Source organism: Bombina bombina, unplaced genomic scaffold (assembly GCF_027579735.1).
Source record: "Bombina bombina isolate aBomBom1 unplaced genomic scaffold, aBomBom1.pri scaffold_656, whole genome shotgun sequence".
Taxonomy (NCBI): domain Eukaryota; kingdom Metazoa; phylum Chordata; class Amphibia; order Anura; family Bombinatoridae; genus Bombina; species Bombina bombina.
The window spans coordinates 58,602-84,975 of record NW_026511981.1 but is presented as its reverse complement, the minus strand read 5'-3'; the positions used below and the strand labels follow the sequence as shown (position 1 = coordinate 84,975).

The 26,374-nt window shown below is 37.2% G+C and overlaps 1 protein-coding gene across 3 annotated transcripts in view; it reads left to right on the top strand.

Moving 5' to 3' along the window:
- The window catches only part of LOC128644033 (disintegrin and metalloproteinase domain-containing protein 10-like), a 158,642-nt gene that overhangs the window by 109,655 nt on the left and 22,613 nt on the right, over positions 1-26,374 (top strand). For all 3 annotated transcript variants that reach the window (XM_053696795.1, XM_053696796.1, XM_053696797.1), the window contains 4 exons: positions 776-959; positions 6,175-6,274; positions 12,687-12,907; positions 18,777-18,873. In XM_053696795.1, the coding sequence (XP_053552770.1) occupies positions 776-959; positions 6,175-6,274; positions 12,687-12,907; positions 18,777-18,873 (602 nt within the window). The remainder of the gene's footprint in view (positions 1-775; positions 960-6,174; positions 6,275-12,686; positions 12,908-18,776; positions 18,874-26,374) is intronic.

Below are 26,374 nucleotides of genomic sequence, written 5' to 3'. Positions count from 1 at the left end.
TCTTTTATATATATATATATACTGTACATATTCTGCAATGTGAAGAACATTGGAATGTGAAATATTCATATTTTTATGCCGGGCTAGTGCACTTGTGAAAATACAATCAGGTTTGTACATGCTTAGGGTGTTAGATTTTTCCTACTTTTCTTGCTCCATTGACTTCTATTGTGAAAATATTAACGCGGTTACTTTTACTTTCAAATTGTAATACACGTGCTACCCGACGCAAGCAAAAAGCTTACTTCTAGCGCAGTTAACACAAGAGCTGGAGTGCAAAATGCCGCTCCACTCATAATCTAGCGCTATATCCCACTGCATTATACCCTCATTGTCAGCAAAAATGTAGTCAACATTACTTAAACTGCTTAAGAATTTTCAATAATCTCTCAAGGAGCCTTTCATCCAGCCTCACTGGAGCAGCTCACAGACCAGATGAGCTTTATTGAATCTAACTCAGTATTACATAAGGTCCAATAACATTTTATTTACATGCAGATGCTAAGCAAGTTTGCATATAGCAATTGTTAATACAAAAGAACATGCTCCAATTTTTTTTTAATAGTAACAACAGTAAAGTTGCTGTATTTGTACATAACATTTACAAAGTTTGTTAGTCCAGGGGAATAGTTCTCATGACGTCTCCCTGTATCTATCAATCACCATTTCTTTACAATATTTTTCTTTTCTGACACATATATATACACACACATATAAATATATATATATATATATGTACTGATAGTGCATAACACTATATCTTTTTTCTTTATAGTCCAAGTGAAGGACTCTGCTGCAGTGAGAGTTGTTACTACAAGTCAGAAGGAGAACACTGTCAGAATGAAACAGAATGCACATTTGAGAATAACTGCACAGGTGTATCTGCTAAATGTCCAAAACCTACTGTAAAAGATGATTATACTTTGTGCAACTTTGGAACAAGAATATGCACTCAAGGGGTAATTTTGTAACTTTTTGATACCTAGATTACAATTATGTTAAATGTAGATGGCGCAGGTCCTGAAAGATCACTTTGGATATGTAGATATTTCTGCGAACAAAGGAAATAGGCTTGACGTATATATATATGCCAAAAGGTTCAGTATACTCACTCCATAAAATCTGTAATGTCGGCCAGTCTGAAAGGGAGCCCCTTGGTATATGTAATACAGCCAAACTGAAGAAAAGGGAAAACTCCAATAAAGAAAGGGTAAGGTGCTCTGTATATAAACAAGTAGTAACTAACTCCATTAAAATCCAAATTCCAGCGATGTCACAGCAAAGAGCAGATAAAAACAGATAAAGATTGCTATGCTGAGTCAAACATTGCTGGTTTGTCATCGAGACAACACATGACAATCATGTGACACACTCAGACCTGAAACGGAACAATTTATATACAACTAATTAGTTTATTCATTTGAATACAAAATTGGATATTTTTCTGGTTAAAAACAAACATACTTTTAATTCTCTAATTTGTGAGTCCATTTTCCGGTTAATCCGGAATTCGGAACATATGCCACCTGTATTTAAACCAGCAATGTTTGTCTCAGCATAGCAATCTTTATCTGTTTTTATCTGCTCTTGAGAAAGACATTTTATTGTTGAAACGCATTGAGCTGAGCGAAATATTAAAAGCTTTGTTCATTTTTATTGACACCACAGTGTTTTTGGCTGTTTCTTTGCTGTGACATCGCTGGAATTTGGATTTTAATGGAGTAAGTTACTACTTGTTTATATACAGAGTACCTTACCCTTTCTTTATTGGAGTTTTCTTCAGTTTGGCTGTATTACATATACCAAGGGGCTCCCTTTCAGACTGGCCGACATTACAGATTTTATGGAGTGAGTATACTGCACTCTTATTATTTGGCATATATATATATACGTCAAGCCTATTTCCTTTGTTCGCAGAGATATCTACATATCCAAAGTGATCTTTCAGGACTTGCGCCATCTACATTTCACAAGATTCCCTTTTAAAGTCTTTTGGGAGAGACTGCAAGAAGGCAGCGGTCCACTGTTAAGGAGAGTATCAGTTCTTTGTCATTTTGTAACAGATTTTTTGTTTTAAGATCTAACATTATCTGTACATTTATTTTGCTAGATTACAATACGTTAGAACTGCTATATAAAACATTGATTATATTGACTCCCATCATTTTCTAAGTCATTGTAATCCATAAGGAATGCTACAGTTTTAATTAATGAAGATATAATAACAAAATCTAGTTAGGAACAGTAAACAAATTGTACTTACAAGAAGCTTTTTTTTTGTATTGCAATAGAATGTGATTAACTTGTATCTAAGCCTCTCCAGACTGCCCCATTATTTCAGTTCTTCTGACAGACTTGCATTTTAGCCAATCAGTGCTCACTCATTGGAAAATCCACAGGAGTGAGCACAATGTTATCTATATGGCACACATGAACTATCACTGTCAAAATGCACTGAGATAAGAGGCGGCCTTCAAGGGCTTAGAAATCAGTTTATGAGACTACCTAGGTTTAGCTTTCAACAAAGAATACCAAGAGAATAAAGCAAATTTGATGATAAAAGTAATCTGGAAAACATAATTTATACTTACCTGATAAATTATTTTCTTTCCTGGCATGGAGTGTCCACAAATCCATTCAATTACTAGTGGGAATTCAACTCCTGGCCACCAGGTGGAGGTAAAGAACACCCCAGCAAAGCTTCAAGTATCCTCCTACTAGCCACAATCCCCAGTCATTCTAAGCTTCAAGATCATGTGACCTGTTCCAAAGTGGTCTTCATTATTATCATATATATAACATCACTTCAATTAGTACATTTACTTAAAGCTTGAACAACCAATTAAAAAAGTAATGAACTAATCCTAGACCTTAGCTCCTTCTTAATCCCATTAACTCAAATAATTGGGCCAGTAAAATAAAAGAGAAAACAGTGACCTCTCAACCAAGCAGTCTGCAAAAAGTAAATGATGTACCCTTGTTGTAAACTTGCTGACAAATTAAATGGTTACTCAAAAATGGGGCAAATTCATTATTATATTTCTTACTGAATAATTAGCTAAATTATCAGATCTGGTAATTATACTCACCTAGATTACGAGTTTTGTGTTACGGTTTTAACTCTGAAAAAATGGCCATTTCAGTGTAAAAACAGTAACACAGCCATTACGAGTCTTGTCAGTATAGCTATACTGCAAGCAATTAAGCCTGTAACAATGCCGCCACTAACTAAACCTATTAACCCCTAAACCGCCAGCCCCCCACATCACCACTAATAAATGAAACTATTAACCCCTAAACCTATCACCCCCTAACTTTAAATTAAAATTACAATATCCGTATCTTAAAATAAATAAAAACTTACCTGTGAAATAAAAAAAAAAACTAAGTTTAAACTAACAATTAACCTAACATTTATTTATAAAATATTTTACCAGGACTATTATACTAAAATTTAAATAACTACCAATTAAAAAAACTAAATTACACATTAAAAAAAACACTACTAAAAAAAATTGTCTAAAATTACAAAAAATAACAAACACTAAATTTCGAAAAATAACAAACAAAATTATCCAAAATAAAAACAATTACACCTAATCTAATAGCACTATAAAAATAAAAATGCCCCCCAAAATAAAAAAAACCTATCCTACAATAAACTACCAATAGCCCTTAAGAGGGCATTTTGTAGGGCATTGCCCTAAAGAAATCAGCTCTTTTACCTGGAAAAAAATACAAAGAACCCCCAACAGTAAAACCCACTACCCAACCAACCCCCCAAAATAAAAAACTTAACTCTAACAAAAACGTAAGCTACCCATTGCCCTGAAAAGGGCATTCATATGGGCATTGCCCTTAAAAGGGCATTTAGCTTTTTTACATTGCCCTGAAAAGGGCATTCAGCTCTTTTAAAAAAGCCCTAATCTAAAAAAAAAACACCCCAAAAAAGTAAAAAAAACCCTTAACACTAACCTCCGAAGATCCACTCACAGTTTCTGAAGTCCGGAACTCCATCCTGATCCAGGCAGTGAAAAGTCTTTATCCAGGCGGCGAGAAGTCTTCATCCAGGCGGCATCTTCTATCTTCATCCAGATGGCATCTTCTATCTTCATCCCGGCGGCGTCTTCTATCTTCATCCTGACAGCGCAGAGTGGATCCATCCTTGAAGACATCCGGCGTGGAGCGTCCTTTTCATACGGTCACCGCCATACACTGGATCTTCAATGCAAGGGAGCCTTTTCAAAATGGCTTCCCTTGCATTCCTATTGGCTGATTTGATTCTTGAAATTCAAATCAGCCAATAGGATGAGAGCTACTGAAATCCTATTGGCTGTTCATATCAGCCAATAGGATGAGATCTACTGAAATTCTATTGGCTGATTTGAATAGCCAATATAATTTCAATAGCTCTCATCCTATTGGCTGATTTGAATTTCAAGAATCAAATCAGCCAATAGGAATGCAAGGGACACCATTTTGAAAAGGCTCCCTTGCATTGAAAATCCAGTGTACGGCGGTGACCTTATGAAGAGGATGCTCCACGTTGGACGTCTTCAAGGATGGATCCCCTCCGCGCCGCTGGAATGAAGATAGAAGATGCCGCCTGAATGAAGATAGAAGTTGCCACCTGGATGAAGACTTCTCGCCGCAGGATGAAGATGGATGTCCGGACTTCAGAAACTGTGAGTGGATCTTCGGGGGTTAGTGTTAGGATTTTTTTCCTTTTTTTGGGTGTTTTAGATTAGGGTTTGGGCTTTTTTAAAAGAGCTGAATGCCCTTTTCAGGGCAATGTAAAAGAGCTGAATGCCATTTTAAGGGCAATGCCCATACAAATGCCCTTTTCAGGGTAATAGGTAGCTTAGGTTTTTTTTAGATTTAAGTTTTTTTATTTTGGGGGGTTGGTTGGGTGGGGGTTTTACTGTTGGGGGGTCTTTGTATTTTTTTACAGATAAAAGAGCTGATTTCATTAGGGCAATGCCCTACAAAAGGACCCTTTGGGGGGCTTTTTCATTTTTATAGGGCTATTAGATTAGGTGTAATTGTTTTTATTTTGGATAATTTTGTTTGTTATTTTTCATAATTTAGTGTTTGTTATTTTTTGTAATTTAGTATTTTTTATTTTTTATAATTTTAGACTTAAATTTTTTTAGTAGTGTTAGGGATTTTTAATGTGTAATTTCGTTTTTTTAATTGGTAGTTATTTTAATTTTAGTATAATAGTTATGTTAGGTTATTTGTTAGCTTAAACTTAGGTTTTTTAATTTCACAGGTAATTTTTTATTTATTTTAAGATAGGGATATTGTAATTTTAATATAAAGTTAGGGGGTTGTTAGGTTTAAGGATTAATAGTTTAATTTAGTTTTTTGCGATGTGGGGGGCTGGCGGTTTATTGGTTAATAGGTTAATTTAGTGGCGGTGATGTGGGAGGCCAGAGGTTTAGGGGTTAATAACATTATTTAGTGGCGGCGATGTCGGGGAGCGGCGGAATAGGGGTTAATAGCTTTATTATGGTGTTGGGGTGCGGGGGAATAGCGGTTAATAACTTTATTATAGTGGCGGCAATGACGGGGAGTGGCGGAATAGGAGTTAATAACTTGTATTAGTGGTGGCGATGTTGGGAGCGGCAGATTAGGGGTTAATAACTTTATGTCGGTGTCGGAGATGTCAGGGCGGCAGAGGGGTGTTTAGACTTGGGGTTTATGTTAGGGTGTTAGGTTTAAACGTAACTATTTTTCCCCATAGACATCAATAGGGTTGCGTTACAGAGCTTTTCATTCTGAGCCTCAGGTGTTAGAAAAAAAAATAACACTCTCTCCTCATTGATGTCTATGGGGAAAGTGTGCACGAGCACGTCAAAACACCCCTTGGCTTTTGTGCGGTATGGAGCTTATCGCCACCATATTGCACGCAAAGGCGACTTTTTTAGAAACTTGTAATGGCAGCGATATGGAGGGTGAAATAACGCAACTTTTTTTTCGTTCGCTTTGCACCCTCTATAGCATAAAACTTGTAATCTAGGAGACTCACTGTGCATTCAATAATACCTACCAACATGATCCTCCACAAAACATGCCACTTAGATCGTGTTACCTTCCCAATACAGCCCCAGCAGCTTGCTATAGTTTACATAACCTTTATGTTTTATTTTTCATTTTTTATTTTAATAAAAGGTATGCCGTCAATCAATCTGTTTAAAGTTTGGTTTAGAGCAATGTGATTGTGAAAGTAATTCCATCTACGAAATGTGTCAGCTTTGCTGTAAGAAACCAGGTAAGATTTTTTTTTTGTACTTTTGATTGAATGCATTTTAATTCTGGATTCACTGAAATACACACCATTTCCTTTAGTTGCAGTATTTTTTTCTTTCATGATTCAGATAGAGCATGCAATTTTGAGCAACTTTCTCGTTTACTCCTATTATCAATTTTTCTTCCTTCTCTTGGTATCTTTATTTTAAAAGCAGGAATGAAAGCTTAGGAGCCGGACAATTTTAGATTCAGCACCTGGGTAGCGCTTGCTGATTGGTGGCTAAATGTAACACCACCAATCAGCAAGCACTATCCAGGGTTCTGACTAGGGATGGGCGAATGTTTTGCAACATTCAAAAAATTAAACTAATTTTAACACATTCGTTTTGAATGTTTGTACAACATTCTAACATTCGTTTAGTGTAAAAGTATTTTTACTGCTTTCTTTAAATGTAATATTCGATTTGAATTTTTCTAATAATTCGATTAGAATTATGCAATATTTATAGTAACATAGTAGATGAGGTTGAAAAAAGACCGAAGTCCATCAAGTTCAACCTATGCAAATCTAAAATACTTACAAAAAGCTCCAGTTAATCTTAAATAATCCCACTAAAAAGTGACCCATTTAATTCTAGCAATCATATCCATGAATTTTGTTTCTAGACAGAAATGTATCCAAGCCATTTTTAAATGTATCTAGGGTATTGGCATTCACTACCTCCTTTAGTAATGAGCTCAACAATTTTATTGCTCTTACGGTGAACAAAATTTTTCTGTTGCAGGAGATTAAATCTCCTTTCCTCCAACCTTAAATTGTGACCTCTTGTCACAAACAATTTTCTTGGAATAAACAGAGCTTCTGCCATCTCTGTATATGGGCCTTGAATATATTTATATAAAGTAATCATGTCACCTCTCAAGCGCCTTTTTTCTAAACAAAACAGACCCAGTTTGGCTAGCCTCTCCTCATATCTTAAATTCTTCATTCCTCTTATTAGCTTTGTGGCCCTTCTCTGAACTTTTTCTAGTTCTGCAAAAAAAAAAATTGTGATCGGTCCCCAGAACTGCACTCCATACTCAAGGTGAGGTTTTACCAGGGATTTATATAGTGACAGAATTATGCTTCCATCCATCTTCAGCTTGTTATCTATTACTACTCCCAAATCACTTTCCTCCTCTGTTTGGCTAAGTCTTATCCCATTTAAATAATATGTTGCCTGCTTATTTTTACTTCCAAATTGTAGAAACTTGCATTTTCGCATATTAAATCTCATTTTCCATTTACCTGCCCATACTTCTAATTTTTGCAAATCCCTTTGTAATGAAAGTTCCTCCTGCTTTGACCTAATGACCTTACTTAACTTAGTATCAACTGCAAAAATAGAGATGTCACTATTTAATCCTTGCTCCAAGTCATTTAAAAAAATATTAAAAAGAACAGTGCCCAGTACTGAACCATAGGGGAATCCACATATTTCCTTTTTCCAATCTGAGTATGATCCATTCACTACTACTCATTGCTCCCTATCTTTTATCCAGTTATTTATCCATGAGCTAACATTTTCAGCTATTTCCAGTACCTTAATTTTGTGCATTAATCTCCCATGTGGCACTGTATCAAATGCCTTTGCAAAATCTAAGTATATCACATCAACTGATTCCCCATTATCTATATTTTTACTTACGTCCTCATAGAATCTAATTAGATTAGTCTGACATTATCTATTTCTCATAAAACCATGCTGATTTGAACTCATAATCTTGTTTACACGAATGTGCTCATCAATATAATCCCTTATAATCCCTACAAATATCTTCCCCACTATTGATGTCAGACTAACTGGTCTATAGCTTCCTGGATCATCCCTGCTTCCCTTTTAGAAGAGTGGCACCACATCATCTTTACGCCAATCATGGGGTACCATGCCTGAGGATAACGAGTCTTGAAAAATTAAGAGTAGAGGTTTGTCTATAACACTGCTAATTTCCCTTAACACCCTTGGGTGCATTCCATCTGGGCCTGGAGTTTTATTTACCTTAATATTATACAGTTTTTTTTCCTGATATCCTCTATATATAACCCAGTTAATTGTATGGGCTGGCATGTTCTAATTTGTTCCAAAGTATTGTCCATTCGTTCCTCTCTTGTGTATACTGAAGAAAAAAACTGGTTTAGTACCTCAGCCTTCTCCCTGTCACTGTTAACCATGCTACCCTCAACCTATTTTAATGTACCTATATTGTCCTTCTTAGATTTTTTGCTATTTATTTACTTAAAGAACCTTTTATGGTTAGACTTAGAATCCTTTGCAATTCATTTTTAATTTTTTCATTTTTGGCTAATTTGATTGCTTTTTTGCATACTTTGTTATATTCCTTATAAATAAGGTATGTTGAGTCTGTACTATTTTCTTTGAATAATTTAAATGCCCTACGTTTTTTTCCTAATTTCTCTCAACACATTTTTATTTAGCCACATTGGCTTGGATTTTTTATTTTTTATAACCATATGGTATTTATTGATATGTATATTTATTTAACAAAGTTTTAAATGTTATCCATTTATCTTCTGTATTTTTATTAGAGAATACTTTGTCCCAATTTATGTGATTTAATGATTTCCTTAATCGTTGAATTTTGCTTTCTTAGAATTAAAAGTCTTAGTTTAACCTTTAAGACATTGCTTATGAAAAGAGATTTCAAATGTGACCATGTTATGATCACTGTTAACGTACAAAGAGGGGAATGTTTAGGTGTATGCACTGTTTTTCATCTAAAGATGGAAAGAGTCTCTGTCTTCAAAAATAACTTGTGTATATGTCTTTAAATAGCCACTGCATAAATTTGGCTGTTTGTAATAATGAAAATGTGATGGTGTTCCCCAAACAACCCCCACAATTTAAATCACAAGGGAACCACTTGCAGACATCCGTATATCAAGTGTATGTATACATATACAAATAGACTCACCGCTGTCTGTTTCTTTGGTGAAATCCCTCCTTAGGTTCGGATGCTGTGTCCAGTGTTCAGCCTTTTTCATCTGTTTGACTATCATATATTTGTATGTTCTTACCCAGGGGTTATGAGACCCTTTGTATTTAATGAAGTTTAATGTTTTATCCCTATACCTGGTGCTCCTGTTATACATTTTTTCTGAAGCTTTGCATGATCACTGTTACCCAAATATTCTTTGACCAATCAGCCACCAGCAGGGGGGTGTCAATCAACCCGATCGTACTCGATCGGGTTGAATTGTGGCGATCTCTGTCCGCCTCATCAGAGCAGGCGGACAGGCTTATGGAGCAGCGGTCTATAGACCGCTGCTTCATAACTGCTGTTTCTGGTGAGTCTGAAGACTCGCCAGAATTAAGGGCCCTCAAGCTCCATTCAGAGCTTGATAAATGGGCCTCAAGAAGTTATCCCTGTGAACATTTAAAAATCTATCCCCCTTAGCTGAATTACTAGTTTCATTGGCCCAGTTTATATCAGGGTGGTTAAAATCTCTCATAATTACAACACTGTTATTAGCAGACTTACCTATTTGTATTAGTAGTTGAGTTTCCTCCAGGTCACTAATATTGGGGGGCTTGTAGCATGTTCCTAGTAATATTTTTTTAGGATTTTCCCCCCACTCTTTATTTCAACCCACAGGGTCTCTACTTTCTCACTTGTATCATAAATATCTTCCCTTATTGTAGGTTTAAGGTTAGGTTTACTATACATGCAGATTCCTCCAACCCTTTTATTATTCCTGTCCCTCCTAAATAAAGTATACTCCTCTAAGTTAACTGCCCAGTCATGTGAATCATCCCACCAAGTTTCAGTTATACTGATAACATCATAGTCCTCTTCTGCAACTAAGAGCGCCAGCTTCCCTATTTTACCTGTCATGCTTCTTGCATTTGTTGTCATACATTTAATTTTCATGTGCTTTCTGCTGCTACTTGGTGTGCTTTCCTCCATATTTTCTAATGCGACATTTCTTAAAGGGACAGTTCACCCCAAAATTGTTCCCAATGATTCATTTCTATCTGCTGTAGTGTTTTAAATTGTTTACAAGTAGCTCCTTTACCCCTATTTTGGCATTTGAAATAGCTGATTTAGCCTGTGGTATCACAACCTATACTGAAAGTTTCTATACTGGAGTATATGCTATTGAATAGCCTAAGTAAACACAGCCAGCAGAAGAGATTACACTCTCAGTGAGGGGCATGATAAGTAATAAAATGATCATTTTCCATTGTTCTCTCTAAGTATTGAGCTTTGGTTTTCTAGACAAATATAAGACAAGGAAGCAAGTCTGTGTACATAAAAGTGATAACATAATGAGATCTGATATTACCTGCAAGCTCAACCCATTGTAATAGGCTGTGGTTTAAAAGCACAAAACCAGCTACTTCATATACACAAATAAACCGAAAAATGCAATTTCTCATAAATTTTATACTCTGCAGCTGGTATAACAAGTCCTTGAAAATACATTCTTATAAAAACAATTTAACAGTGTACTGTCGCTTTAAGTCATCCCTTCCTTGAGATATTATAGGAGTGACATATTCACAGACTGATCTCTCTGTTCTATTGTGTTCTAACTGACCCTCCCCCCCTTTGCCTAGTTTTAAAGATTCTCTAAACGTGCTACCATCCTTTCCCCCAACACACCTGCACTCATGTCATTCAGGTGCAATCCATCCTTACTGTACAAATTGTACCCAAGTGAAAAGTCAGCCCAGTGCTCTAAAAAGTCAAACCCCTGGCAAATCTGTTGGGGTGTACCAGCTCAGAACTGGCCTGTCTCTTCCACTTACCTTTACTTCGCCCTCTAACTGTGACCCAGCTACATTCTGGAGTCTCCTCATCTGAATCCTCCCCATTCCCACTGATAGAACCATTAAAAACCAGCTCAGTCCTATCCATTTCCCTTTCAAGTGTCTGAATTTTATGCAGTGTTGAAATTCGTTCCTCCAGAACTCCAATACGAGTTTCTAAAGATACAATATGCTCCCAATTGCCACAGACATATAGTCCCTGAAGTGGCTGCTCCAGTGATGCAAACATGTGGCAAGCTGTACACTGAATGAGATTCTCACACATTCTTGCTAAAAGGTTTAACTTAAAAATATAAAATAATTATATTTCCCTTCCAAATCCTTGTTTGCCTAACTACCTTGTTTAGCTAACTGCTTACTTAAACAGACAATCTCACTTTAACAGATAATCAAGGCAGCAGACCCGCTCTTTGAAAATTTCGAATTTACATATTTGTAATAGTATTTCTAATGCTTTCTTTAAATGTAATATTCGAATTATTTAATATTCGAAATAGAAACATTCAAATTTATATATATATATATATATATATATATATATATATATATATATATATGTATCTATTATGAATCAATTTACTAAATTCGCTACCACATGAACTATTGAATTTCTAAATAGTATTTGTTAAATCGAATGTTACAAAAATTTCGAATGTGGAGATGATTTAATCTAATTATGAACATTCGAAATCGAAAGTGAAATTCGAAAACTGCAAATAGCTTTTGATTATAGAATTTTTAAGAATATTCGTTCACATCAACATTCGATTACGTAAATCAAATTTCTACAATAACATTTGTTCTAACATTCAAATATAAACACAATTGCCCAACCCTAGTGCTGAACCAAAAATGGGCCAGCTCCTAAACTTTCATTCCTGCTTTTTCAAATAAAGATTCCAAGAGAACCGAGAAAAATTGATAATATAAGAAAATGAGGAAGTTGCTTAAAATTGCATGCTCTATCCGAATCATAAAAGAAAACAAATTGGGTTTAGTATTTCTTTTAGTCTTGTTGGAATTTGGATCAGGCTGCACACATAACTGAACCACAGGGACCTCAGTCTGTGGTCACAAACCTTTCCATTAATAGCATTCAATTTAATTTTAATTCATTTTTGTTTTTTTCACAGATTTTATTGCAATTATAAATCTTAGACATTTTTATGATTTCCACTTATAGGGTCATATAATTTGAGTGTGAACATTTTAAGAATGCATCAACACATTGTTTGCTGAAAAAGTCAGATTCTACACACTTCTTATCTGTAGAAGGCATTCTGGACTTTTTACTGGACTAGACAAGACTTTACCCTGTCATTGGTTAGCATTGCTTTGCAGTTTGTTATCTTATCTGGTCTCTACTGAAGCCAATTAGGAAAAAATATGTGGTAGAATTAGGCTTATGAAGTCTGAAACATGCACTTCCAGTATTATTTTTTTTACTACATATAATTCAACATTTCATATTACAACCTACAATTGTTTACTGTATTTTTAAAGTTGTTCATTTATAAACTATAAACATTAACAGGAAGCCATTTTAGTGTTGTTTAAAACAAATGTACATGTTTTTAAAGGTGTAACGTTCTTGATTTTCAGGAGATGGATATTACTGTAAAAGTACATCTTCTGCAGAACTGGAACGTTATTTTAAAAAAACTCTTATTCAACTTCCTCCTGGGTCACCATGTGGAAAAAGGCAAGGGTACTGTGACAAATTTCATATCTGTCGGCTTGTGGATGCAGATGGACCCATTGCCAGACTTAAAAATTCTTTCCTAAAATTAAATGAGATAGAAGACATAGCAACATGGATGAAGGTACATGGATGAGTCTTTTTATATATTAATTTATACGTAATGACCAAGATTACAATACACATATTAAAGGGATAGTAAAGTCCAAATTAAACGTTAATTATTCAGATAGGGCATGAAATTGTAAACAACTTTCTAATTTACTTTTATAATCAAATTTGCTTTTGTTGAAATAAGAAGGCAGTCTGCAGAAGCTTAGATACAAGGAAATCACAGAGGTAAAAAGTATTTTTCTATAACAGTGTTGGTTATGCAAAACTGGGGAATGGATAATAAAGGGATTTACTATATTTTTAAACAATACCATTTTTGGTGTTTACTATCCCTTTAATATGAATGATTTATTAAGAAGTTACAGTCCTGCAGTTATATATTGCGGCTCTCAAGAAATTAAATTAGAGGTTCAGTAATTAAAACGTGTTCAAGGCAGATCACAATACATTGGGCTTAATGATCTAAAATTCCTCAGCATGATGAAGAAATATCACACTGACTCTGACATGGGCAGACTTCACTGAATGATCTAAAAAAAGGTACAGAATCTACTTATTAGGGCTACAAGACTAATTTCACAATAGAAATATAAAGAACCATTTTAATTTTGCGTTCTTGTTTACAATTTTAACTTTTTTTTCCATAAAAGACTATGGGCTAGATTACGAGTGGGGTTCTATTTATCGCTCCCACTTGCACGCTATCTCGGCTAGAAGTAAGCGTTTTGCGCACACGTCTGGTACTGCTCGTATTACAAGTTGGAATTAAAATGTTTTAGCTTGTGCATGCAAAAGGACAAAGTTAGAATATCGCAACCGCAATAACGTATTTCCCCATAGACTTCAATGGAGCATGAAAAAGGGGGGGGGAACGAACACCCAACAAGTCGGACAAACCTGGTCACATTTTCTCAAGTGCACTAACCCGAAATGAAATATTAATATTTAACATTCCAATGTTCTTCACATAGAATATGTTCTTTTTAATTATAAATACACACACAAACATATATATATATATATATATATATATATATATATATATACATACAGTAGCTCACAAAAGTGAGTACACCACTCACATTTTTGGAAATATTTTATTATATCTTTCCATGTGACAACAATGAAGAAATATACTTTGCTACAATGTAAAGTAGTGAGAGTATGCAGCCTGTATAACAGTGTAAATTTGCTGTCCCCTCAAAATAACTCAACAGCCATTAATGTATAAACCGTTGACAAAAAAAGTGAGTACACCCCTAAGTGGAAATGTCCAAATTGGACCCAAAGTGTCAATATTTTGTGTGGTCACCATTATTTTCCAGCACTGCTTTAACCCCCTTGGGCATGGAGATCAGCCAGAGCTTCACAGGATGCCACTGAAGTCCTCTTCCACTCCTCCATGACAACACCACGGAGCTGGTGGATGTTAGAGACCTTGGGCTCCCCCCCACCTTCTGTTTGAGGATGCCCCACAGTTGCTCAATAGGGTTTAGGACTGGAGACATTCTTGGCCAGTCTATTACCTTTACCCTCAGCTTCTTTAGCAAGGCAGTGGTCGTCTTGGAAGTGTGTTTGGGGTTATCATGTTGGAATACTGTCCTGCGTCCAAGTCTCCGAAGGGAGGGGATCATGCTCTGCTTCAGTATGTCACAGTACATGTTGGCATTCATGGTTCCCTCAATGAACTGTAGTTCCCCAGTACTGGCAGCACTCATGCAGGCCCAGACCATGACACTCCCACCACGATGCTTGACTGTAGGCAAGATACACTTGTCTTTGTACTCCTAACCTGGTTGTCGCCACACACACTTGACAACAACATCTGAACCAAATAAGTTTATCTTGGTCTCATCGGACCACAGGACATGGTTCCAGTAATCCATGTCCCTTGTCTGCTTGTCTTCAGCAAACTGTTTGCGGGCTTTCTTGTGCATCATCTTTAGAAGAGGCTTCCTTCTGGGACAACAGCCATGCAGACCAATTTAATGCAGTGTGCGGCATATGGTCTGAGCACTGACAGGCTGCCCCCCCCCCCCTTCAACCTCTGCAGCAATGCTGGCAGCACTCATACGTCTAGTTCCCAAAGACAACCTCTGGATATGACGCTGAGCACGTGCACTCAACTTCTTTGGTCGACCATGGCGAGGCCTGTTCTGAGTGGAACCTGTCCTGTGAAACCACTGTATGGCCTTATAGCCTATGCCATCTTTATGTAGAGCAACACATCTTTTTTTCAGATCCTCAGAGAGTTCTTTGCCATGAGGTGCCATGTTGAACTTCTAGAGACCAGTATGAAAGAGTGTAAGAGCCAAACTTAATACCAAATTTAACACACCTGCTCCCCATTCACACCTGAGACCTTGTAACACTAACAAGTCAAAGGACACCGGGGAGAGAAATGGCTAATTGGGCCCAATTTGGACATTTACACTTAGGGGTTTATTCGCTTTTGTTGCCAACGGTTTAGACATTAATGGCTGTGTTTTTAGTTCTTTTGAGGAGACAGCAAATTTACACCGTTATACAGGCTGTACATTCACTACTTTACATTGTAGCAAAGTGTAATTTCTTCAGTGTTGTCACATGAAAAGATATAATAAAATATTTACAAAAATGTGAGGGGTGTACTCACTTTTGTGGGATACTGTATGTGTGTGTGTATATATATATATATATATATATATATATACACACACACCTATATATATATATATATATATATATATACAAACACACACATATATATATATATATATATATATATATATATATATATATATATATATATATATATATATATACTGTGTATGTATATATATCTAAATATCTATATATATATATATATATATATATATATAAAAATATGTATTTACAAGTACTTAGAACATGTTCCCTTATGTGAAGAACATTGGAATGGGAAATATTATCAGTACAAACTCAGATTAACACTTTATTAAATATGAATATTGCATAAATATGAAGTTTCATGTTTTCAGCTACTTGACCGAAAAGGGCTCCAATGCCTATTTGTGTGTAGATATGCATTTATGTGTTTATATGTGTGTAATGTCTGTAAATATACATTTTTAGACATGTATATGTATGTACAGTCATGGCCAAAAATATTGGCACCTCTGCATTTCTGTCAGATAATGCGCCACTTCGCCCAGAAAATATATGCAATTGCAAATGTTTATGCATTCTCATGTTTATTTATTTTGTTTGTATTGGTTTGACACAAAAAAAGTGGAGAAAAAAATGCCAAATCTGACACATTGCACACAAAACTCCAAAAATGGACTGGACAAAAATATTGGCACCTTCTCAAAATTGTAAGAAATAACTGCATTCCAAGTTTGTGATGCTCCTGTAATTTGTAATTAAATTCACCTGTATCAATTAACAGGTGCTGACAATATAGAAATCACACCAGCAACCAGTTTAAATGGTGAAAAATTGTCTCAACCTTTCTGTTGTGTGTCTCTGTGTGCCACACTTAACACGTAGAAGAGAAAGAGCAGCAAAGAATTGTCTGAGGATTTGAGAACAAAAATTGTGGAAAATCATGGACAATCTTAAGATTACAAGTCAATTTCCAGAGATCTTTGGAGATAACAACATTGTCAAGAAGTTTACAGCCCATGGCAAAGTAGCTAATCTCACTCAAACATGGAAGAAAGAGAGAAATTGATCAAAGATTGCAACAAAGGATTGTTCGAATGGTGGCTAAAGAACCTCATCAACTTCCAGAAAAATTCAAGCTGCCCTTCAGGCACAGTGTACAAATGTGTCAGCTTGCACTATACGTTGCCATCTGAATGAAAAGGGACACTATAGTAGGAGACCCAAGAGGACACCACTGCTGACACAGAAACATAAAAAAGACAGATTGGAGTTTGCCAAAACTTACCTGAGGAAGCCAAAATCCTTTTGGGAGAATGTGCTGTGGACAGACAAAACAAAATTACAGCTTTTTGGTAAAGCCCATCATTCTACTGTTTCAGAAAAAGAAATTAAGCTTTTAAAGAAAAGAATGCAGTCCCTAAAGTCAAACATGGTGAAGGTTCACTGATGTTTTAGGGTTGCTTTGCTGCTGCAGGCACTGGATGTCTTGACTGTGTGCATGGCATTATGAAATCTGAAGACTACCAAAGAATTCTGTGGTGCAATATAGGGCCCAGTGTCACAAAGTTGGGTCTCCATCAGATGTCATTGGTCTTACAGCAGGACAATGACCCAAAGCACACGTCAAAATGCACCCAGAAATGGTTTAAGATGAAGCACTGGAGAGTACTGAACTGGCCAGCAATGAGTCCAGATCTCAATCCCATAGAGCACCTGTGGAGAGATCTCAAAAAAGCAGTTGGGAAAAGAAACCCTTCCAATCTGAGAGACCTGGAGCAGTTGGCAAAAGAAGAGTGGTCCAAAATTCCAGTAGAGGTGTAAGAAACTCATTGATGGTTACAGGAAGCGATTGATTTCAGTTATTTTTTCCAAGTGATGTGCTACCAAATATTAAATTTTGGGTGCCAATAATTTTGTCCTGTCCATTTTTGGAGTTTTGCATGGAATGTGTCAGATTTGGCTTTTTTTCTCCACTTCTTTGTGTCATACCAATACAAACAAAAGGGAAAAAAAAAAAAAGAATGCCTAAACATTTGTAATTGCAACAATTTGTTGGGCGAAGTGGTACATTATCTGACAGAAATGCAGGGGTGCCAATATTTTTTGGCAATGACTATCTCAATGTTAAAGCCCTTTGCAGCCTTTTTTCCCTAACGCCTGAGACCTCAACACAAGTATTAACTTTTTTCTCCCCATTAGCAGTATAATTATTACAGTGAATAAAATAAAACTACATAGTAAGTAGACCATGGGCCATGTGATGTGTCCATCTCCAGACACTAGTATGAATGACTATTTCAACTTCTGCCCCTGGAATAGTACATTGTAAAACATTGACCTATTCCAATATACGTTAGGTGCATAGTGTTGCAAAAAACAATAGTGTAAGTAGAGTGCAGCATACTTAGCTCATGTACAAGATCTTTATCAGGTATTATTGCCCAGACATGGAAGAAATAAGCCAGAAGACCTCCAGTGGTAGATGCAGCTTAGGGTTTGAGATGAAGCTTAATGTTTGCTTTCCACATTACACTTAATTTGACGTATGCAGGTGTTATGCTGTTTTAACTTTATAGTTGAATATGGAAGCCTGCACTTTCCCTCTGTTTCACTTTATTTAACATACTATTGCTTAAATATCTCATCTGATGTCAACAAGACTGGTAGAAGTTAAGTCTGTGGCTTTAAAACTTAATTACTTCTTTGGGTTACATTCAGTGCATACATTAACCTGTTAAAGGGACACTGAACCCAATTTATTTATTTTGTGATTCAGATAGAGCATGCAATTTTAAGCAACTTTTTAATTTACTCCTATTTTCAAATTTTCTTCTTTCTCTTGGTATCTTTATTTGAAAAGCAAGAATGTAAGTTTAGATGCCGGCCCATTTTTGGTGAACAACCTGGGTTGTTCTTGCTGATTGGTGGATAACATCACCCACCAATAAACAAGTGCTGTCCAGGGTCTAAACCAAAAATTGGCTGGCTCCTTCGCTTAGATGCCTTCTTTTTCAAATAAAGATAGCAAGAGAACGAAGAAAAACTGATAATAGGAGTAAATTAGAAAGTTACTTACAATTGCATGCTTTATCCGAATCACAAAAGAAAAAATAAAAATGAGTTCAGTGTCCCTTTAAGCACACAACATAAGAGTGTTTATTCATTACAAAATGCACATATATAAAATAATTGTATTTGTTAATTTTTTTCAATGTTCTCCAAAAGTATAACTCTGTATTTTGCATTTTTAGAATCATTGGTGGGCCATCCTTATTATTATTTTAACAATTTCTGCCATAATGGCTGGAACAGTGTTTATCTTTGGGAGAACCGTGGACTCTGAAATAGGTAACAATGAAAAATAGAATGTTTCTTTGAATTGTCAATTTTTTTTGTTTTGTTAAGCAAGACAATAGTATATCCTTGTGCAAATTAATTTAATCAGGCAAGTTCAAAAAATTATTTTTAAGAATGTGACAATAAAGCCTGTGGGGCAAAAAGTCCCATTATAATGCTCCACTTGATAATATCAACTGTATCATAGATTACACCATATACAATGTCATAAATGAGATCCTCAAATGAATAACTGATGACGTCATAACACTTACCCAAATGCATAACATGAAATTTCACATAAGAAATCAGGCATTTTACAACTTAGCAAGACTACACTGGATTATTAGCAAGCGCTGACCCTGTTTGAAAAACCTCCTTACTGCTAACCCTAGTCAAAAAGGATAATCTTCCTGGTGTCATTCTGAAGTAATCAATGACTCCAGATTAGTCATAAAAAGCCATTCTGAAGTATGCCCACAGGCTGAAATATTTAAGTGAGATGACTCTAGAGAGTCATTCACTGGCTTTTCATGCTTGTGAAGTAATCAGTAAAGTGATCTGCTAATCATTCTAAAGTAATCGCCCAGAATTGTTTACCTTAGCTAACCACTTTACAAGCCTGATGATTTTTGATGATGTGCAAATTACTTCTAAAATAGTTTGGTGATCATAAAATGACTCCAGGATGGTATCTAAAGTATTCATTTTTGTCTTGGGAGTGTACCTTATCATTGTGTAATACCACAACAATAAAACATTGCCATATTTGCATTGGTACTGGCATTTATGCCATAATAATGTGGCACTGACCATTCACTGGTAAAGCACTCTACATGCATTTCTAACTATCTGTCATTTATGAGGTTAAAGTTAACACTATGGGGCCGATTTATCAATGTCTGTCCGACATGATACGCTGTAGCATATCATGTCCGACATTATCGGAGCTTGATAATTCGGCCTCTATATATTCTCTTGATCTAGCAATATAATACATATAGTTATTGCTTATAAACATTATTATAATATATTTATTGTCTCCAAAATGTAATCTCATGTGAATTGACACATTGACTAAAATATTGGGTGTAAGAGCTGTCAATCAAAGACAAAGGAAGGGGTGGTCTTAGTACTTAAAAAATAGGGATGATAATAAATGGTTAACACAAAAAATATGAAACAAGGTTGGGGAGTGGAACTGGTAGAGGAAGTCATAATTGTGTTAATAATTTTTGTTTTTCTTAATTAAAAGCCAATTTGCGCCTTTTTAACTCATTCTTTGTCCTGGCAATGGACTGGTAAAAATAAATGGGTAAATGTATGCTTGTTGACACCTTAGAGCAATCAGGAGGGGTGCTGATTGAGATGCATAAACACGGTTTCTAAATATATACAGAAACCAAATAGTAATGTATGTACTATGTTCAGTACCCTTCTTTATTCTTTGCATTATCCTGTCTTGATTCATTAAACAAATTAAAAACAAAACAAAAAAAACAAAAAAAGGTTTTTAGGTGAAGATGGAAATGGGTAAATTGAAATGGGTACATTTCTTCTTAGAGCATCTGATGATCACAAGCTCGTTGAAATGAAGAAAAATCACACAAAATCTTTTAAATTTATTTTTGAACATTATAATGTAATATGTGTCTTGCGCCAATAACAAAGATGGTGCAGTAGTGTGAGGGGGAGGTGAGGTGGGTGGGTCTGTGTAGAGGGTTCCATACACTACAGGAATTTAAACAATATATCCCTAAACTGCATACTGGCAGACTGTCTGCCAGTACCTAAGATGGTGGTGGCCAGTCGGGGGGTGAGGGAGGGAAGAGAGCTATTTTGGAGGGATCAGTTAGTGATCAGGGGATGGAAGGTGTCAGGTGGGAGGGTCATCTCTACACTACAGCTAAAATTAACCTTACAAGCTACCTAATTAACTCCTTCACTGCCAGGAACTTCAGAAGTGTGGTGTGCAGCTGCAATCAATGGCGTTTAAATTGCCCAAAAAAATGGCAAAGCCAAGCATGTCTGCTGTTTCTAAACAATGCTTTTACAACCATTTGTCTTATGACTGCAGTAGTATAAATAATTTCAGTGAGAAACCTAAAGTCTGTGAACAAGTTAGTTGTTTTTTTTAATATCATTGCATTTGGCAGCAAAATGGTGTCATGGAATATACCAAAATGGGCCTAGATCAATTCCTTAGGTTGTCAACTAAAAATAATTATATATAATAATTATATATGATAAAAAAAAAAAAAAACATGGCTATTTCTGTTTAAATGGAGTGATAGCAAAAATGCTAAAAATTATACTTTACTTTGGTCAAGTTTTTCTCTGAAACTGAAGGGGTTAAAATACTGTTTTACTCTTTGAAACCTCAACAAATTCAAAAGGGCTAAGTTGGCAGACTTCCTTATTTTATCACTATCTATGCACTCAAAATATTCCATATCTTATCTCAACATGTATATACAAAGTCCAAATACTTACATTATATACTCAGAGCTTGATAATCTAAAGCTCTCTGTGCTGGCGAGAATATTAAAGAATGCTCACCAGTAATTCTATTTCACTGGTGGAATGATCTAAAGCCACTTTTTACCCTGAAAACAGGATGTCTCGCTAAGTGCACAATAAAATTCGTATTTTAAAGACCATACAAAAACAAATAATTGAACCAAGCAGGGAAAAAACAAAATTTATGCTTACCTGATAAATGTATTTCTTTCTTGACACGATGAGTCCACGGATTATCTAATTACTATTGGGAATATCACTCCTGCCCAGCAGGAGGCGGCAAAGAGCACCACAGCAAAGCTGTTAAATATCACCTCCCTTCCCTCTAACCCCAGTCATTCGACCGAAGCAAAAGAGAGAAAGGAAGCAACAAGGTGCAGAGGTGTCTAAAGTTTATAAACATACCAACAACCTGTCTAAGGAACAGGGCGGGCCGTGGACTCATCGTGTCAAGAAAGAAATACATTTATCAGGTAAGCATAAATTTTGTTTTCTTTCTAATGACACGATGAGTCCACGGATCATCTAATTACTATTGGGAATCAATACCCAAGCTAGAGTACACAGATGATAAGGGAGGGACAAGACAGGGAACCTAAACTGAAGGCACCACTACTTGAAGAACCTTTCTCACAAAAGAGGCCTCAGCCGAGGCAAAAGTGTCAAATTTATAGAATTTTTAAAAAGTGTGAAGAGAGGACCAAGTTGCAGCCTTGCAAATCTGTTCCACAGAAGCTTTATTTTTGAATGCCCAGGAAGAGGAAACAGCCCTCGTAGAATGAGCCATAACTCTCTCAGGAGGCTGCTGTCCAGCAGTTTCATAGGCAAAGCGAATGATACTCTTCAGCCACAAAGAAAGAGAAGTAGCCATAGCTTTCTGCCCCTTGCGTTTTCCAGAGAATACCACAAACAGAGCTGAAGACCGACAAAAATCCTTAGTCGCCTGTAAATAGAACTTTAATGCACGCACCACATCCAGATTGTGCAAAAGCCGTTCCTTTTGAGAAGAAGGATTAGGACACAAGGAAGGAACAACAATCTCCTGATTAATATTCCGGTCTGAAACTACTTTAGGGAGAAACCCTAACTTAGTACGCAAAACCACCTTACCCGAATGAAAAATAAGGTAAGGAGACTCATACTGTAAAGTCGAGAGCTCTGACACTCTATGAGCAGATGAAATAGCAACAAGAAATAAAACTTTCCAACATAACAACTTAATATCTAAGGAATGCATAAGCTCAAATTGAGCCCCTTGAAGAACCTTAAGAACTAAATTAAGACTCCATGGAGGAGTAACAGGTTTGAACACAGGCCTGATCCTGACCAAGGCCTGACAAAACGATTGCATGTCTGGGACGTCTGCCAGACGTTTATGTAACAAAATAGACAAGGCAGATATTTGACCCTTTAGGGAGCTTGCCGATAAACCCTTCTCTAAACCTTCTTGAAGAAAGGATAGGATTCTAGGAAATCTGACTCTACTCCAAGAATAGCCCTTGGATTCACACCAATACAGATATTTACGCCATATCTTATGGTAAATCTTTCTAGTCACAGGTTCATGAGCCTGAATCATGATCTCAATGACCGATTCTGAAAAGCCACGCTTGGATAAAATTAAGCATTTAATCTCCAAGCAGTCAGCTTCAGAGAAACTAGATTTGGATAAAGGAAGGGCCCTTGAAGTAGAAGGTCCTTGCTAAACAGAAGTCACCAAGGTGGAAGAGATGACATGTCCACCAGGTCTGCATACCAAATCCTGCGAGGCCACGTCGGTGCAATGAGGATCACTGACGCCTTCTGCTGCTTGATTCGAGCAATGACCCGAGGTAGAAGAGTGAACGGAGGAAATAGGTATGCGAGACTGAAATTCCAAGGAACCACCAGAGCGTCTATCAGTACAGCCTGAGAGTCCCTTGACCTTGACCCGTACCTCAGAGGCTTGGCATTCTGCCAAGATGCCATGAGACCCAACTCCGGCTGACCCCACTTGAGAATTAGGCTGGAAAACACCTCCTGATGGAGTTCTCACTCCCCCGGGTGAAAGGTCTGCCTGCTCAGAAATGTCCGCCTCCCAGTTGTCCACTCCTGGAATGTGGATCGCCGACAGACAGCAATTGTGGGTCTCCGCCCACTGAATGATCTTGGCTACCTCTGTCATGGTCAAGGAACTCTGAGTTCTTCCCTGATCGTTGATGTAAGCCGCTGAGGTTATATTATCTGACTGGAACCTGATGAACTGGGCCAAGGCTAACTGAGGCTAGGCCAGAAGAGCATTGAAGATTGCTCTCAGTTTCAGAATGTTTATGGGTAGAACAGACTCCGAAGGAGTCCATGTTCCCTGAGCCTTTAGAGAGCCCCAGACTGCTCCCCATCCCAGAAGGCTGGCATCTGTTGTCACAATCACCCAAGAGGGTCTGCAAAAGCAGGTCCCCTGGGAAAGATGATCCTGAGACAACCACCAAAGTAGAGAATCCCTTGTCTCCTGCTCCAGCTGTAATCGCAAAGACAGATCCGCATAATCTCCGTTCCACTGCCTGAGCATGCTTAACTGCAGAGGTCTGAGGTGGAAATGGGTGAACGGGATGATGTCCATTGCCGCTACCATCAGCCCGATTACCTGCATGCACTGAGCCACTGATGGCTGAGGAGAGGACTGAAGAGCAAGAATCGAAAATCTTTGATTTCCTGACATCTGTCAGAAAAATTTTCATTGATAAGGAATCTATTATGGTTCCCATTACCCTTGTATTTGGAACTAAGGAACTCTTTTCCAAATTCACCTTCCATTTGTGAGACCACAGGAAAGTTAATAATATTTCCGTGTTTGATCTAGCTTGTTGAAGGGAAGGCGCCTGAACCAGAATGTAGTCCAGATAAGGTGCCACAGCAATGCTTCGCAATTGGAGCACCGCCAGCAGGGATCCCAGAACCTTTGAGAAAATTCTGGGAGCTGTGGCAAGACCGAATGGAAGAGCCACGAATTGGAAGTGTTTGTCTAGAAATGCAAACCTTAGAAACTTGTGATGGTCCCTGTGGATGGGAACATGCAAGTACGCGTCCTTTAAATCCATGGTAGTCATAAATTGACCCTCCTGGACCAAAGGAATAATGGAACGAATAGTTTTCATCTTGAAGGATGGCACTCTGAGAAATTTGTTTAGACTCTTGAGATCTAAAATTGGTCTGAAAGTTCCCTCTTTTTTGGGAACCACAGATTGGAAAGTGTAAGAACGCCTCTCTTTTTGTCTGGTCTACAGATAATCTTGAAAGCAGAAATCTGCCCCTGGGAGGAAAGGTCTTGAACTCTAGCTTGTATCCCTGGGAAACTATGTCCACCGCCCAGAGATCCTGCACATCTCGAACCCAAGCCTGAGTGAAGAATGAAAGTCTGCCCCCTACAAGATCCGGTCCCGGATCAGGGGCAGGCTCTTCATGCTGTCTTTGACTCAACAGCAGGCTTTTTGGATTGCTTTCCCTTGTTCCAAGACTGATTGGGCCTCCAGGAGGCTTGTACTGCTCCTGCTTAAAGGAGGGAGTGGAAGGATTTCCCTTGAAATTTTGAAAGGAACGAAAATTACTCTGATGTCCTTTTTGTTTATTTCTCTTATCCTGAGGGAGGAATGTCCCTTTCCTCCCGTAATATCAGAAATTATTTCCGTCAAACCAGGACCAAACAAGGTCTTTCCCTTGTAAGGAATCGCCAAAAGTTTAGACTTAGATGACACATCCGCAGTCCAAGATTTTAACCATAAAGCTCTGCAAGCCAGAATGGCAAAACCTGAAATCTTAGCTCCCAGTTTAATAACCTGAAGGGAAGCATCTGTAATAAAGGAGTTGGCCAACTTCAGGGCCTTAATCCTATCCTGGATTTCATCGAGGAGAGTGTCTGTCTGAATGGATTCAGACAGTGCATCAAACCAATATTTGGCCGCATTAGTGACCGTAGCGATACAAACTGCAGGTTGCAATTGTAAACCCTGGTGTACATACATCTTCTTGAGTAACCCCTCTAACTTTTTGTCCATAGGATCCTTAAGGGAATAACTATCCTCTATTGGAATAGTAGTTCTCTTGGCTAGTGTGGAAATTGCCCCTTCCACCTTAGGTACCGTCTGCCAAGATTCCTTGATAGAATCTTCTATAGGGAACATCTTTTTAAATATGGGGGATGGAGAAAAAGGGATACCCGGTCTCTCCCATTCCTTAGCAATGATTTCTGTAGCCCTATCTGGTACAGGAAATACCTGCGCCATGGAGGGCACATCAAAATATTTGTTTAGTTTACTAGATTTCTTAGGATTGACTACGACAGTAGTGTCGGAGTTGTCCAGGGTAGCTAAAACCTCCTTAAGTAACAAACAGAGGTGTTCTAGCTTAAACCTGAAGAATACAACTTCAGTATCAGCAGGAGGAATTACACTGTCTGAGATTTCCCCTACCAAAATATCCTTCTCCTCAGGCTTCTGGGAGTGTGTATTTGAAATAGCAACAGCTGTGTCAGTAACCTCACTTACTGATTGTTTACTTTGCCTCTTGCGCTTTCCCTGCAGCATGGGAAAAGCAGACAACGCATCAGAAACTGCAGAGGACATGAGAGAAGCGATGTCTTGCAAAGTAACTCCAGACAGAGTAATGGAGGAAACGGAGGGCACTGGCTGTATGGATGCTACGTTTTGGGACACCTGAGGAGAAAGCTGCGGTATATTTTGAACATTGTCAGAAGGCTCCTGAACAGCATCCGCCCTGGACAATGTTGGCTCAGAAAAAAGTATTTTCCTATAATGTAAAGTCCTCTCAATACATTAGCATCAAAACATAAAGAACATGTAACATCTTGCAGGGCCTCTTGGTCCATCTTTATTCACCCCAAAACAACTGAATAATAAGATAGAATTTTGATATTTTAGTAAAAAAATACCTCACAAAAAAGTTACTGTTCCTTTAAATATTTTAAAATAAACTGCTTTATTTTTTAGCAATAAAATAA